The sequence below is a fragment of the Acyrthosiphon pisum genome, chromosome A1 (assembly GCF_005508785.2).
Source record: "Acyrthosiphon pisum isolate AL4f chromosome A1, pea_aphid_22Mar2018_4r6ur, whole genome shotgun sequence".
NCBI lineage: Eukaryota > Metazoa > Arthropoda > Insecta > Hemiptera > Aphididae > Acyrthosiphon > Acyrthosiphon pisum.
Window position 1 is genome coordinate 140601927 of NC_042494.1, and position 15108 is coordinate 140617034.

Consider the following 15108-nt stretch of genomic DNA (forward strand, 5'->3'; position numbering starts at 1 on the left):
TTCTATTTTGCATACAAAAGTAAAAAAAAGAAGAGCCCCATAAAAAAAGATAGATACCACAATTGTCAAAACTGTCAAAGCTATGGACACACACGCTCATACTGCGCTTACCCACCCATATGTGTCAAATGTGGAGAAAGCCACCCTTCATCATCGTGCACAAAATCTCCAGATCTACCAGCAAAATGCGGCCTCTGTCAAGGCGCACATCCAGCCAACTACAAGGGATGCACAATATATCAAACAATTTCCCGGAAACACAACAACAACACCTCAAGCAAGAAAGCCCAGCAGCTACCGCCTCCTAACCTCAACATCAACACCAATCCTGAATATCAACAGCAACAACCAGGCTCCGAAAACACACCCAGGTCACGTACGTATGCAAATGTAACTGAGGGTCACCAGTCCCCAAACTCCAACACCTCCACAAACACCAATGAAACCTCACTTCTAAAATTCCTTGACGAGTTCAAATCTATAATAAACCCTCTTATCTCTCTCCTTACCACCGTCCTCTCAAATCTCATTAACACCAAAAATGTCAAATAATAACTTTCTACAAACGCACACACTCCAAGTTCCACAGCCATCATAATCCCCAGATTTCCCAGCTATCCACCAACGCTATTCCTGGTGACCCCAGAAGGCGTCTAAAACGTACCTGGTGTCGTGATCTACTAATTTAAAATTGTTCATACCTCTACCTCCTCTAATCTTATAATCCTGCCCTCTCTTACTAGCAAATTAAAATCCTAGCCTAAAATCCTAACCTTAAGTGCCTCCAATGGGCGGCTTCTTATCTCCAGCCACTCAAGCCATATCACCTCCATCACATGCACTTATTGTAAAACAACATTTACAGATTGTGTATATTTAAATAAACGATAAAAAAAAAAAGTGGTTCAGAAAATATAACAAGCGTTTATGAAATAAAATTGTTGCTAAATCTTTACGTAGTGTGTTGAAAACACCTCTAAAATAAATTAAATAACAGACGATGTTTAACTAATCACATTTTATCTATACATCACTACTAGAAATGCATTAAGTTTAGTGAATTGCTAAGTGCTATGTTCATTATATTATATACTTTTTTTTTGTATTTATCCTTGAAGTAAATACGTCTACGTGAAATGAATAGACAAGCAAAACAAACTTACCACTATCGTTGAGGTTTATATCACCTAAGCCAAAGGCAAGTGCTGATTGTGTTGAACTTAAAGGTAAGAGTAATAATTTCTCTTGACATACATTAATAACTGTACACAATTTTGACATAGTAGAATTATACACCTGGTCTTCCGGGCAGCGAACGCTAAATTGGTACAACACATTAAATTTGTTAGACTTTCTCAGTGCAGTTCGTCCATTATCTACAAACCCATTGACGAAATAAAATTATAAACCATCGTTTGATAAATAAGTTGAAACTTGTAAAGCATTAAACGTACTAGTGTTGGAGATATGAACGAGCACATCTAATGCGGATGAAAATATCTTAGGATGAGCTTTATTGGCAGTGTAAAGTTTTATATTGAACACGTCCAAGGCGTATTGCATGAGTCCAGCACGTATAACTCTATCGCAGTTTTCTTCAGAAACTAAAAACGGATTCAATAAAATAATTAATAAAAAAATTGTATTCAATAATAATTCTGAATTTAAAATACACACTCGAAATTAATACTAATACCTTTTTTTGTAATGTTTGCTAAGATTACAAGAACCACATATTGTTTGTTTTTAATTAAATATTTATTGTTTTCCCTTATAAGTTTTTCTAAGGTTAGCAAAAAACTATCCCTGAGAAGCACGCCAACGATAGTTTCTAAAAATACAATGGGAATAAATTATTAATTACAATAATTTAAAAAAAATAAGCTTACCGTTTTTCGTAATGGTTCTAAAGCACTTCAGTAATGGAGATATAAATTTAACATTTTTAATGTTGTTTTTTAAATTTTGATGAAACATTTTTGATGCATTCAACATTTCAGCATGTTTTGAAAATTTGCTGTCTTAAAACAAATCACATTTTAAGTAGATATACATTTTAGCTTTTTTTTTTAATTACCTTTTTGTGAGAGTTGTCCAAGAATAAACACTAATTCGTTGAGAAGTACATCAGGCGATCCTACAGACTTTGATTGCAAATCCATTATTGACTTAATAAATATTTTTGTTGCTTCTATTTCTACCAGTTGTTTCAAAAATGATTTTCTAGTTTGACCTGTAAACATTTTATTACATTAAATATTTTTCGTGCAACTCTACTAAATTTATTCTTAGTAACTAAGTGTTTACCGGATTTTGGTGCAATGCAAGCATGTATTACAGCTGCTAAATTCGTACATGTAGATTTATCTCTAGTTTTCTGAAATATTAAATTAAGTAATAAATAAAATTACAATATAATTAAAAATAGCATATATCAGTATCAATACTTCAAAAATGTATAAAACAATATATAATATGTTGTATTTACAATCTATAGAGAGACTATGCTAACTTATTCCATTAACATGTTATATTAAACAAATATCTAAATTAAAAACTACTTTCCTTAAACTATGGATTTTCTATTCTCCACTCTCTGTTAACTTCCGATCACACAAAGTTAGCAACTAAGCTACTAATCTATAAACTTTTCATTAATCAAATTTGGACGTACGATATCCAAGTATGGGATAATAAATATATATAATACAACTGAAACTCTGATTATAAAAATGGTTTCTTTTGTGTATTAATTATGAGAAATATATTTTTTTCTAATTTTAGAAATTATTAGACTTCTTTTGGTATTAAAGACACTCGGAATTCATTCCTATAAAATACTAAAAAGAAATATAAATATAATAGAATAATATAGTAAGAATATAATATAATATTGACTGAATTAAACATTTTTTTTTTAAATTCAACTGTAGAAATATAAAAACACGATTTGTGCCATTTATTATCAGTGTAATAATAATTGTTTAAGAATAATAAAACTAATACATTTAATATGTATTAATCTTGTAAAATTATTTGCATTTTCCAAACAAAATATCTAAAATTTGACATTTTTCCAAATCCTATAATTCAGATACACGTTTTAACCCACTGGAGTAGAGCCAACGCTTACTAGTCAAAGAAAACCAATTGAATCTTATGTTATTATTTATACACCTTTTTCGTCACAGAAAAGCTATTAATTATATAAAAAAAAATTACATAAGACATTATAATGCTTATATATGTAGGATGTCTCTACTTAAACTGAAGATAATATACCAGTTTGGTATTAAATTAATCGGAACATTTCTTGTTGATAATTTTTATGGTAATTTTGTATCAAGCTATTATTAATAATAACAAAATAATTAATAAAACTCAATTATTATTAGGTATTTAATTAATTATTACTGGCGAATCATATAATAAATTTAACTATAGATTTATTTTCCATAAACAGTTTCTTCGTTTGAAGTGACGCAAATGATAAATACCAAATGTATAATTATATTACAAGATGCCAAAAACACTCGTTACCCTATATTATTTCACTAAAAGTTCATTAAAAATAGAAACAGTGTAACCGTAGATTCAATTTCCTGGTTTTGTTGCTCAGACCTAAGCTATAATACAGAAACTTTTCAGTTTTGGTATAGTTTACGCATGCATAAGGTCATTTGTCGTTATGTTTCAAAAATGATTGGTCGATATTTTGGTTATGGTTATTGTATCGTGTGAATTGTGAAATATATTACCGTCATTGATAAAACACAAAAATATACGAATCTATATCATTGAATGTCATTTATTTATTTATTTTTCAAATAATTTCATTTCCAGACTTATAGATATTATGTACCACGGAAGTACCTACCTATCTAATAATAGTAATATCTTGTTCAAACGCTCTCGTCTATATTGTATCCGAGTTGAATACCTATCCTCTTGTCATGTACACCTATTGTAATCATTAACACTTTTTTTCCAGTTCAATAAAACAGTCATCAGAGAGTGATAATGGCGAGGTGATATATTATTATTATTATTACATTTGTTTACTAAATGTCATTCTGCACAGCGCACACAGTATACTGTAATTCGCATCGTACTTAATGTAAACATCACATGTAACAGGTTTACTTAACGTCAACGTCTTAACGTACATATTGTCTTATATACATAAATATAATATATTTATATATCATGATATGCGTGTTTGTGTGAGTGTTAAATTAACCTATACACGCACAAATTATATGCGTCTCCGTGTACGAACATGACGTGATGCCGTCCCATTACGGGCGTTATTGATTCTCAAAACCAAATGTAATTTTGTTCATTAAGAACGGTGAAACATTTTCTTCAACCTATAACTGAATGCCGTCAAAAGGCCCATTTGGCCACTGACACGAAAATCGATTCCTATATAATATATAATAATATACATCATACCCATACCTACCTACCTACCCAACCCGTATACAGAACGCACATCAAATTGAATAAAACGCGAACACCGCGAGTTGTACAACTATTGTAGGATTTACGTGTAAATATATTACACTGGTATAATATTATTATATCGGTATAGATGGTAAAACGAAATTAAATCAACTTTATTGTATTATTATGGGTATGTTCGATAGTTTACAATGTTTAATTAAACCAGCCAGCCGGCTTATAATAATTAAACTGTGTTGTAACTCGCGATTAAAATAATTGTCCTTAAAGAATAAGTTAACAAGTCGGCTTTTCCTTGATAAGTTTTTTAATTTATATTTTGAACTCGGCGAAACAAGACTACACGAATAATTAATTTTTATCTAATATTAACTCGATAATAAATTAGGCATCACATTATAGGTACAATAAAAATATATAAGTAAATAAAGCAATTGAAATGTGTGTCGAAATGTAAACAATCATACTTAGGAATATTTAAAATAAGTATTCACGTGATGTCAGTAATACTATGCGTGGGTAGAAGCTGTGTTATTTTATATTTTACTGATATTTAAGATTTCCAACGAATATTAAAATGTATAGGTTTTCATTTATATTTTATACAACATTGTATTAGTAACTAAAAATAATGTTGATATTGAAATAAATTACTTAAGTATAGTATATTTTAACACATTTTCATATTTGTTGCATATATAAGTGCATGAGACAAAAATTAAAAATAATAAAATAAAAATTATAAATATATAGACTATGGAGTCCAAAGCTCTTATAATATATTATTTTCCGAAAAGATTATTTTGGAATAGCAAAAAAAAACTGAACAAGTTTCGTTTAACAACTCTATAAAGTGTAAATTGAACACAAAATTCAATAACTATTTCTATTATTTTCAAGTATATAGGTACCTACTAAGACACTCGCTCCAGTACACCTCGTCCTATTTCATTGGTACCTATATCAAACTATAGCCATTATATTAAATGAAATACAGATAGGTACTTTAACTAAATATATTATTATACATTTATACCCATTATATTTCATATTATAATTTAAATTCCAAAACTTTTGGAAATGTTTCATAAATCATAATATACTATATTTGTGTACTGCTAAACAATACCGCGAGTCCACAGAAACATGATTCACTCTTTAACTCAGTTACCTACTTATATTTTTTTCGGTACCCTATACAAATTTGTTAAACTATAAACTATATCTAATTCCACTAAAGTCAGTGGATGATTAATTTCTAAGATTTACAATTTTTTAATTCTTGTAATTTGCGTGTGCAATCCGACGGTTTAACACTACCTATACGTATACCTAACAGGACTAGTTGGTGCATACTAATATCGGAGCTTATAATTATATTATGTAAAACCGCAAAATATACCGACGAACAAACAGAAAATATATCAAAATGTTTGTTTGTTTTCATAATTGTATATGCGTAATATTATTATAAACATTAATATAGAACACCCTTAACCTTTGCATGCTGAAAATAACGCAGACCGTGCTAAATCGAACGACAGTTAATTTATAATGCAACTGTTTAAAAGTATATGCAAAATATATGACCGAGACGCGTGCCAGGCAATATAGTTTTTTTTCCGCAAGCTTTATACGAACGTACTTTTATAACGCGACCGTCAAAAATCCGAAACGTTATCGAAATAGAACATAATATTTTTCTCTCTTTATTATTATTATAATTATTTTTGCCACCCTGGGTGAAAAAATCTCGCACGGACTTTGCACCACCGCGGTGTATATTTTGTCTTCTGCTAAATTGTCCATAGTTTATGATTCTTTTTCGTGCCCAGCCAATCACGTAGTAATTTACCATACGAAAAGCGTTTTAAATCTGGCCAAGGCTGTTCCGTTTTGGCGGATTCAGTGACATTTCCTGTGCGATGGCTGTTCCGCGCAATATGTAACGAGAACGGACGACGATATAATATATAAGTACGTTTAATTTTAATGTTATACGTCCTTCTGCCTATATCGCCGCAGAGACACCACTAAAAATACACAGTTATTATTTACTTGTATCGTCGTCCACTCACTTCCTCACCATAGGGGCTCGGACGTTGCAAAATACGCGCACGTTACAATAATGGTCACCACCGAAAAGCCTCGGGCCATCGGACACGGACGCGCGCGCGAGCGTTTGTGTGGTCCCGAGCCAATAGCCGTGTTATTTAATTAGCGCATTAAAAAAAAAAAATTAAATAAAAAAACGTACCCTATGAACAAACGCTCATTTTATTTTTGCTCTGTCTGTATATGTATGTATATATAACCTGCACCGGGAAAACTGACGTTTATCGTAATGGCAGAAGTTGGCAAACTGTAAATAATAATTATACTATATAATATATTAACGGGACGGAAACGAAATCTCTCACTACGTCACAGCATAATATTATTATGTTTTTCGAACAGTGCAACGTCCCGTACCAAATAGACATTTAACGTAATTCACACCGGCAGCTCTAAAACTTTGGTAGGTACGCTATTGGCCGCGTACAAGCGGAAGTATGGTAAATTCAAAATTAGGTAATGTTTTAAAATAATGTCTGCAACGCATCTATAATATTTTCATTTGTATTGTGTAAATAGGTACCTACTAAATATATTATACTGTTAAATGTATCTAAATTATTACTTTTATATACGTCATGATTGTTGTTAAAATGTGCTACAGATTTGAATAGTTTAAATTTTAGTCATCTACAGTGGTACACGATGCCCGATGAAAAGTACACATGAGAGGTATAGGTACATGAAAAAATAATTTGAGAATCTTTGATCCAAGTGGTATCGGCGGTGTATGTACCTACATAACATTATTATAACCACACTACTTATTCCGCACGACTGCACCACTCCTGTTGTAATCTACTTTTTTCAGAAAGATCAATAAATTGTGTTAAAAATGAGAATCATCGTTTAAAAACTTAAAAAATAATGTGTTAAACACTCAAACAATACGTTAAATTGCGTACAACAATTTCTTTTAAAATGAATTGTGTTTTGATAAAAATTACCCCGGGTATAATGTATATAATATAGTATTTAAATATTTTGAGTTATAATTTAATTTTGTTTATGTGATGTACAACATTATTGCAATACGATATTAACATAATTGATTTATGGAATACATTTCAATATATTTAGCATGGTTAGATAAATGTTCAACTCAAAGTTACAAAATATATATACATGATACATCTTAGACAAAAACTTCATAAGCGAAATAAAAATATTGTTATTTTCACATAACTTGAGTAGGTAGTTAATTTGAACAGAAATTAATAATAAAGAATGATGTAGGTACATAATAACTGAATCAAAAATAAATATATTTTGGTACATAACTAGTAAATAACGTTTCGAATTAATTTTGTACTATCATTATTTTATTTCTTTTGCTTAACTCTATACAAACTAAATTGTATAAACAAATTAAAAAATCTACCTGAAATTATTACGTATTTTTTTTTTTATTTACCGTATAATTGCCTTTTGGGATAAAATTATAAATACATTTCAAGTGTAAAATTAATTAATTACATTTTCTTTTAGAAGATGGCAACAATTTTTTTTTTAGAAAAGATATTGGATGTCGTCTCATAGTTTCAATGCAGATAATAGGAGAATCCATCTTTTTACAATGTATACTTGCAACACATTTATTTTCAACATTTTAAACTTACTTACTAACTATTTTAACACTAAAATACTAAATAGAAATGTGTTTTAGTTTTAAAAATATAGATTATTGAAATTAGATTTTAAAGAAACCATTAAAAATAAATATTTCAAAATGATAATGCACAAATAAAGTTTTTATTTTTCAATTTCCACTGCATTGCATTTTTTATTTAAAATTTTCCTATTTAGAAATTAATAGCCTTATAATAATATGTTCTGTGCTTATATAGTTGTTATGTTATCTTCTAGATGGCTGGATGTGATTAGTGTGAATAGATTAAATGTCACAATAATACAGTCATAAAGAAAACGGCTTTATAGTAAAACTAAATCATTTAAAATGACAACAAATGTTTATTTTTAAAATAAAACATTTAATTGGTCATTTACCATCATTATACGGACACTTCAGAAGTATAATTTATCACTCTGTTGGTAAAAAATATACAGGAAGAGTAATTTGTAAAATTCATAGCTTCATGATTCATTGACAAAATATTACATTCACATACTTCATCAAGAATTTAACTACATTAAACTCACAGAAAAATGTGATTTTTGTCAAGATGATGTATTCGAGAATTTACTACTAAATATAAGTAGATGTATTAATGTTTACGTATTTTCATGTACTTAAAAATTAAAACTAATTAAACACTTAACTTCCCAAACAAAGAAATTTGTGTGCCAAGTATTAATACTGAAAGACTGCTACTATTGGATAATTTTCAAAAATTAGAAAATAGTTTTTTCTAATAAAATTTTATATTATTACACAATATACTGGTAAATATAAAATATAAATACATTTTATGGATTTTTATCATTTACAAAATTCAAATAATCAAATAGTACATAAAATAATGTTTAAACGATTTTTATGACTAAAATACTTCTAGACTTATATATTTTAGTTGTTTTTTTCATAAATCAATATTAATACTTACTTCAAATAATTTCACAATATCCACCATTCGCTCTGATTTAGTTTTTCGAAGAATATTCAATGATTTAGCTTTGACATTTTTATCTAAAATGAAAAAAATATTTATTATTTAGGCCAAAATCATCATAATTAAGTGTACCATATAAAAAATGTAAATTTATAGAAAAGTAAAATAAATTAAAGGGCACCAATAAGTATAGTTTTATTTTCTACAGCTCATTATAAATTTAGTTTTACATTTTGTTTTTCAGTGTAGCTACAAATCAATAATAAGGTAGGATGGATGTAAGATGTAACCCTAGTATGATAAATTTACAAAATAATTTAAGTTATAACTTATAATGAATTCAGGAGTTATATTATTTTACATTTTATAACGATACTTGCTAATCCCGGGCACTTCGTTGCCAGTAAAAAATGAAAACTCTTAAAAAGTTGTGATTGTTCAACTCCTTTTGGACGTAACTCCCTGCAGTTAGTACACTCAGCCACCCTGGAAGGCAATGTGCGAAAATTCGATTTTATGCATGCTTGTACCTGATTTTCCCGATGAACAACCAATTTACAAAAAAAAATACTTATTTCTACTAATTATTTCTCCTATAACCAATAGCAACCATTTATTAACAAAAATTTCCATCGTAAATCTAAAAAACCTTGTCTGAACATTTTGAACGCCTCCCCGGGTAGGACTTATACCGGGTCTAATCACAGATCTACATCATCCCGGGAACCACTCAAACACACACAAACCGTTTCATCAAAATAGGTCCAGCCGTTTAGAAATGCATAAAGGACAGATGGAGAGAGAAACATTTGTTTTTATATATATAGATTACAATATTATAATTTGTACGAATTGTTTGGTTGTATTTCTAATGATTATTACTTGTGCGACAATAGTAATGTATTGTCAATACAATTTTCAATCATGAATTTAATGAAACGACAATTTAGAATATATGGGAAATTTTATATTTTTGATTTTCAAAGTTGATCATAAATTACATGTTGAAATAATTTCATCAAAAATAAAAATTACTGATTTATAAGTTATAACTAAATATTTGAAATTTGGCAATTAAAACCACTTACAAGATCCAATTATAAGATAATATACGATATACCATTATTTTAAATGGATACTAATTCAACTGTTTAATTCGCTCAGAATCTTTTTTCGTCAACAGTGATTTACCCATCTACCCATATAGGAAACCTATACTACATAGAAAAAGCGAGTTCTCAGGTTACTCTAAACTAAATTACACATAAGTACATCAAAATAAATGGAGTGTAAAAATTATAAATTTATAATTTATTTTTTTACAATTGTAAATTTGTAAGTATTTTTTTTTATAAATCAAATATAAACATTTAATCTTTATCAAATGTTATCTTCCGAGTAAACACTTTTAAAAATAATATGACATAATTGGTTACTTTTGTTACGCTATTCTTTGTAGTATATACCTACCTACCTATTGGCGATCAAAAGCTTATCAATTTACAGGCCAGCGGGGGGTGGTCTGAAACGGGCCAGATGGAAAAATAACATAAATAATACACAGCGCGCCCGTTTCAGCTTATCAATTTGATAAGCTTTTGATCGCCAATATCTTATTTATATAAAATAAGATTTAAATTAATTAATATACTTTTGTAATAATACAACGTACGTAGGTATTTATTTTAATAATGACGTCAAATTACGGATGAAAACGAAATATTTATTATATTCCACAATGATTTGCAGTCATTCAAAAGTAATTGTTAAGAAGTGTTTAACAGATAATCAAAAAGTACCTAAATTAAATTTGTTCTTATCGCACCAAGAAAGTATAGGTAAATAAATATAAATAAAAATATAAATTTAAAATGATACCTCCACAAGTGCAAATAATATATTATCTAAATAATTATACTGATTAAAGTTGGTAAATAATAATTAACATGAATAGGTAATAGGGAGTAGGTAAGTATTGTGGGACTGTAGGTACCCACGACACATATGTTACGATTTATAAAACAATCATTTTTACATTAAGGTCGTTAAAATTTTGGACCACGTTGTTTATTATATAGGATTCGCATTTAACGACGATAACACTTACCCGAACAAAAATCGTTTACCGAATACCTATTTATAACAATTATATTGTTTTATTATATGTATACAGTATACATATAGGTATATTATATACGTCTTGTACTGTTTACATGGACCGTGCTTATAGACTATAGCGGTGGACGGTCTCCAAAGGTGCAGGCATTTAACATTTCGATCCATAAAATAATACACCGATCAAAAATCAATCGTGGGGTGGGGGTAAAATGATGATGGGTGGTAAACTTAGGGTTTGCCAAAAGTGCGTCCACTCGTTTCGACACGTTCAAACGGTCGAGTCGGAATCGGGACTTGCATCGTGCATATTAATAATATTATACTATGGTGCACCGGATATACATGTGTGATACTGCGCGAGAGTGATGAAAGAAAAAAATGTTTACCGGAATTGTTGACCCGACCGTTGATCTTGTGCGCTATTCTCCGTATCTTTTCCAGGTTTTCGGTGGTGTGGGTCGTGAGAGGCGCCAGCCGGTCTAGTAGCACGTCCAGCACGTGATCGTCGCCGGAGATGACCATGATCTTGGGGTTCTATTCGGTGCACGACGAAAAGAAAAACAAATCTCATAAACAATACGTCTATATTATATGTAGTAATGCTAATGTAGTATGGACGAATCGACAACAATCTAATGTCGTATCGTTTCAGGCACGACCGACGTCGGGATGCAGACGGCGGTGTCGAGACGGGAACGAAATATCGTCGGTCGGTGGGTGAGTGGATGTATGGGTGGGCGGTGTGAGGAAAATTCGGGAGACCGATATTTCCGATATGTGGAAATGGGCGACGGACGAAACGTTATAACGTCGCGCGACCGTTTTCGAAGAGTCGAACGCGAAAATCGTGAATGACACGGACGCAGACGACGACCGCGACACGACGGTTTGGCAAACGACACGACCGATTCGGCCAGACTGCCAAAATAACGAGGCAGCACTTGTTCGTAGGTATATAGGTACCATATACGATGTCGTTGCGCGCGCGCGCACCCGCGTGTATACAGGGTGATAAACGCCACACACAATGTTTGTTCCCATTTCATCCGTTGATACGATAGTAAAAAACCTATGCTGCCTGCGCGCCACTCGTCCGAATTCTGATCGTTCCAGTTTTTACGTGGGTACACCTCATTTAGAAATTCTTAGATTTTTTTTGATTTTTTACGCTACCGTGATGAGGAGTGCCCCACTGCAGGGGGGCTTTGGCGATTTCATTTTTTTTCTCCAAACGAGAACCACACGTTTTTTACTGTCATTATCGATCAGACGATTTTTATGCAGAACGGTTTGATATCGTGTCTTTGTCGACATTTGAATCCGAATTTAAATTTTAAAGTATACCTACTACCCAGGATTTGTACAATTCGTATTGTAAATAGGTATTAAGCAGCTGCTAAACTGCGCCTGCCCGTACTATTATCGAATACCCCGTTTGTAAAAATCGTCGAGACAAAACGGGGGGTGAACACGGTGGTCGGTAAATCACCCTGTATAATATGATCGTATTATTACATTGTGTACGCTTTACCCGTGACGCTCTCGACGAGTCACGTGCAGTGCTTCACAGGGTCTGCTGTGGCTCCCGTCGGCGGTCGTGCATAATAATAATAATAATCACGATAATAATAATATTGTTATTATTACGTGATTATAATATACGACTAACATAATAATAATATAATACCCGACCGACCAGACCGGGGCCAAGTCCGTCCGGATGGGTTCATCGCCGCACGGCTGCAGCCATAAATCGACGACTGCAGCAGCGACGATGACGGACGTTGGTCGGATTTTTTTCGTTATTATTATTATTATTATTACTATCACTATTACTATTATTACTATATTGTTGTTGTGCGGGTTTGTTTTTTGTTTTTTTTTCACATTTACAAATTGTTCACAGCTGCAGTGAATAATACAACTGCCGCTTGTCAACATGTACGCGTACATAATAGTATTATTAGAAGTTCTAAGTCTAAGTTTTATCGACCGGCGCCGGCACCCGCGGTCGTAATAATGTTTTAGAAAATTAATTCAGCGTGTGAATTCGCACTCGTACACTGTAGCCGTAATGTTTAGTTTTTCTTTTCTACTCCCTCAACAACAAAAACAATGTTTACACGACGTGGTGAATCAGCGTTTTCCAAACAATTATATTATCGATAGATTAGAACAAAATGTGACGTTTTTAACGGCGAAACGGTTTAAAAATAAAAACATTATAAAAGCGATAAAGCTATCTAAACGTTGTCGATCAAAGTGAAACAAAGTATATCATTAGAAGTATGTTGGTTGTTTATTGTGTGGAATCATTTAGACGTCGGGTTTAATAATATTAAATATAGTTTCCGCAAAAAAAATATAATATACACCTTATGTCCAAAAAAATAGCTAGGGTATACAGAAAAAGTTAAACTGTTGCACATGCGCAAAATACAAGAGTTAAACAATATCATAAGTTATAGGAGTATATTATTATCCAACCGTTCAGTCTGATGTCCCGCAAACATAATTCAAAAATATGTATAGGTTATAGTGGTTACTGAGTAATAAAAGTAACTAAGTCATAGAGTGTACCCAGGGCTGGATGGAAATCTCGAAGGACCGCTAACATTTTGGGCTGGTATGAGAAAATGGCCACAATGCCGCATTACGGTTTTTATGCCTGCTATACACCTAATAATAATATATTGTCAATAAATGTGATAACGTCATTATTATTAAAATTTGGGCAATATGGGCCCCCGAAGCAAATTATGGGCCGGTAGAAAAATATTTCTCGAAGGGCCGAGACTACCCAATCCAGCCCTGAGTGTACCCTATATTTGGGGACACGCGGTATATTATATATTTATGCATTTAAATGTGTTTTGGTACGATATATTATAGACTTTTTGATTGATAACTCATTCAATGCAGGTATTTATATTATATTACGTATTATGTAGTTACTACATTATAATACATCTACGTTAACTATTAACAAAATACAATTAATACATTAACATAATTCAGTATTTTATAAATTAAGTAAAACAGTTTTAATATTTCTTTTATAACATAGTCAATCGCATATAAAAAGAAGTGGGTATACATAAACCTAATATCGTACAAGTATTAATTTGATTTGGCCACATGATGAACTGTTTCTGGCCGTCATATTATGACTTAACACATTTTAATATACTTATATGTTATATTATATTAGATTTTGTGTGTGTATAAAATACGAATAGACACAAAACTAAAAATAAGAGTATAAATGTCATAAAAATTATAACATTTTATAGTACTCGAATAGTCGAATCGTTTCGTTTTTTTCAGTCTTCAACAGCGTAACAAATCTTGGGACGAAATAAAGTTAAACACTAGATATATATATATAAAACACTGTACATAAAAATATCTTTGTAAAACAAAAGTCACATTCAATTTTAATCTCACTACTCTATGTTATATAATATGTAAATTTTATTTATTATAATATTTGAATTCGAAAAAAGAAATTTTATCTTATAATACAATATAATATGTAAAATTTTCATAATCACTAATAATAATAATAAATAATAACTGACCATAAAATATATAAATTAATAATAACGATAATGTTTTTTTTTTTTTTTTTTTTTCTTTATTATTATTACATACACAATCTGTACCTCGTGGGTACAATAAAAGTATTAGCTAAAATATAAAAACAAAATACATGAATGTCTTGATAAAAGCACCCACCCATTGATGACACTTATAAATTGAAGTTATACATTAAGTTTTCTCATAGATACATCATGTTTATTGATTGCTCTTTTTTTTTTTTTTTTTTTTTTTTAAATTA

At 30.6% G+C, this 15108-nt stretch overlaps 1 protein-coding gene across 2 annotated transcripts in view; it reads right to left on the reverse strand.

Moving 5' to 3' along the window:
- Nucleotides 1-15108, reverse strand: part of LOC100169101 (cytosolic carboxypeptidase 1) — a 62825-nt gene that overhangs the window by 43759 nt on the left and 3958 nt on the right. For both annotated transcript variants that reach the window (XM_008188674.3, XM_016807565.2), the window contains exons 2-9: nucleotides 11654-11801; nucleotides 9144-9226; nucleotides 2308-2377; nucleotides 2078-2233; nucleotides 1890-2021; nucleotides 1697-1831; nucleotides 1455-1604; nucleotides 1164-1376 (exon numbers count right to left, since the gene is read on the reverse strand). In XM_008188674.3, the coding sequence (XP_008186896.1) occupies nucleotides 1164-1376; nucleotides 1455-1604; nucleotides 1697-1831; nucleotides 1890-2021; nucleotides 2078-2233; nucleotides 2308-2377; nucleotides 9144-9226; nucleotides 11654-11801 (1087 nt within the window). The remainder of the gene's footprint in view (nucleotides 1-1163; nucleotides 1377-1454; nucleotides 1605-1696; nucleotides 1832-1889; nucleotides 2022-2077; nucleotides 2234-2307; nucleotides 2378-9143; nucleotides 9227-11653; nucleotides 11802-15108) is intronic.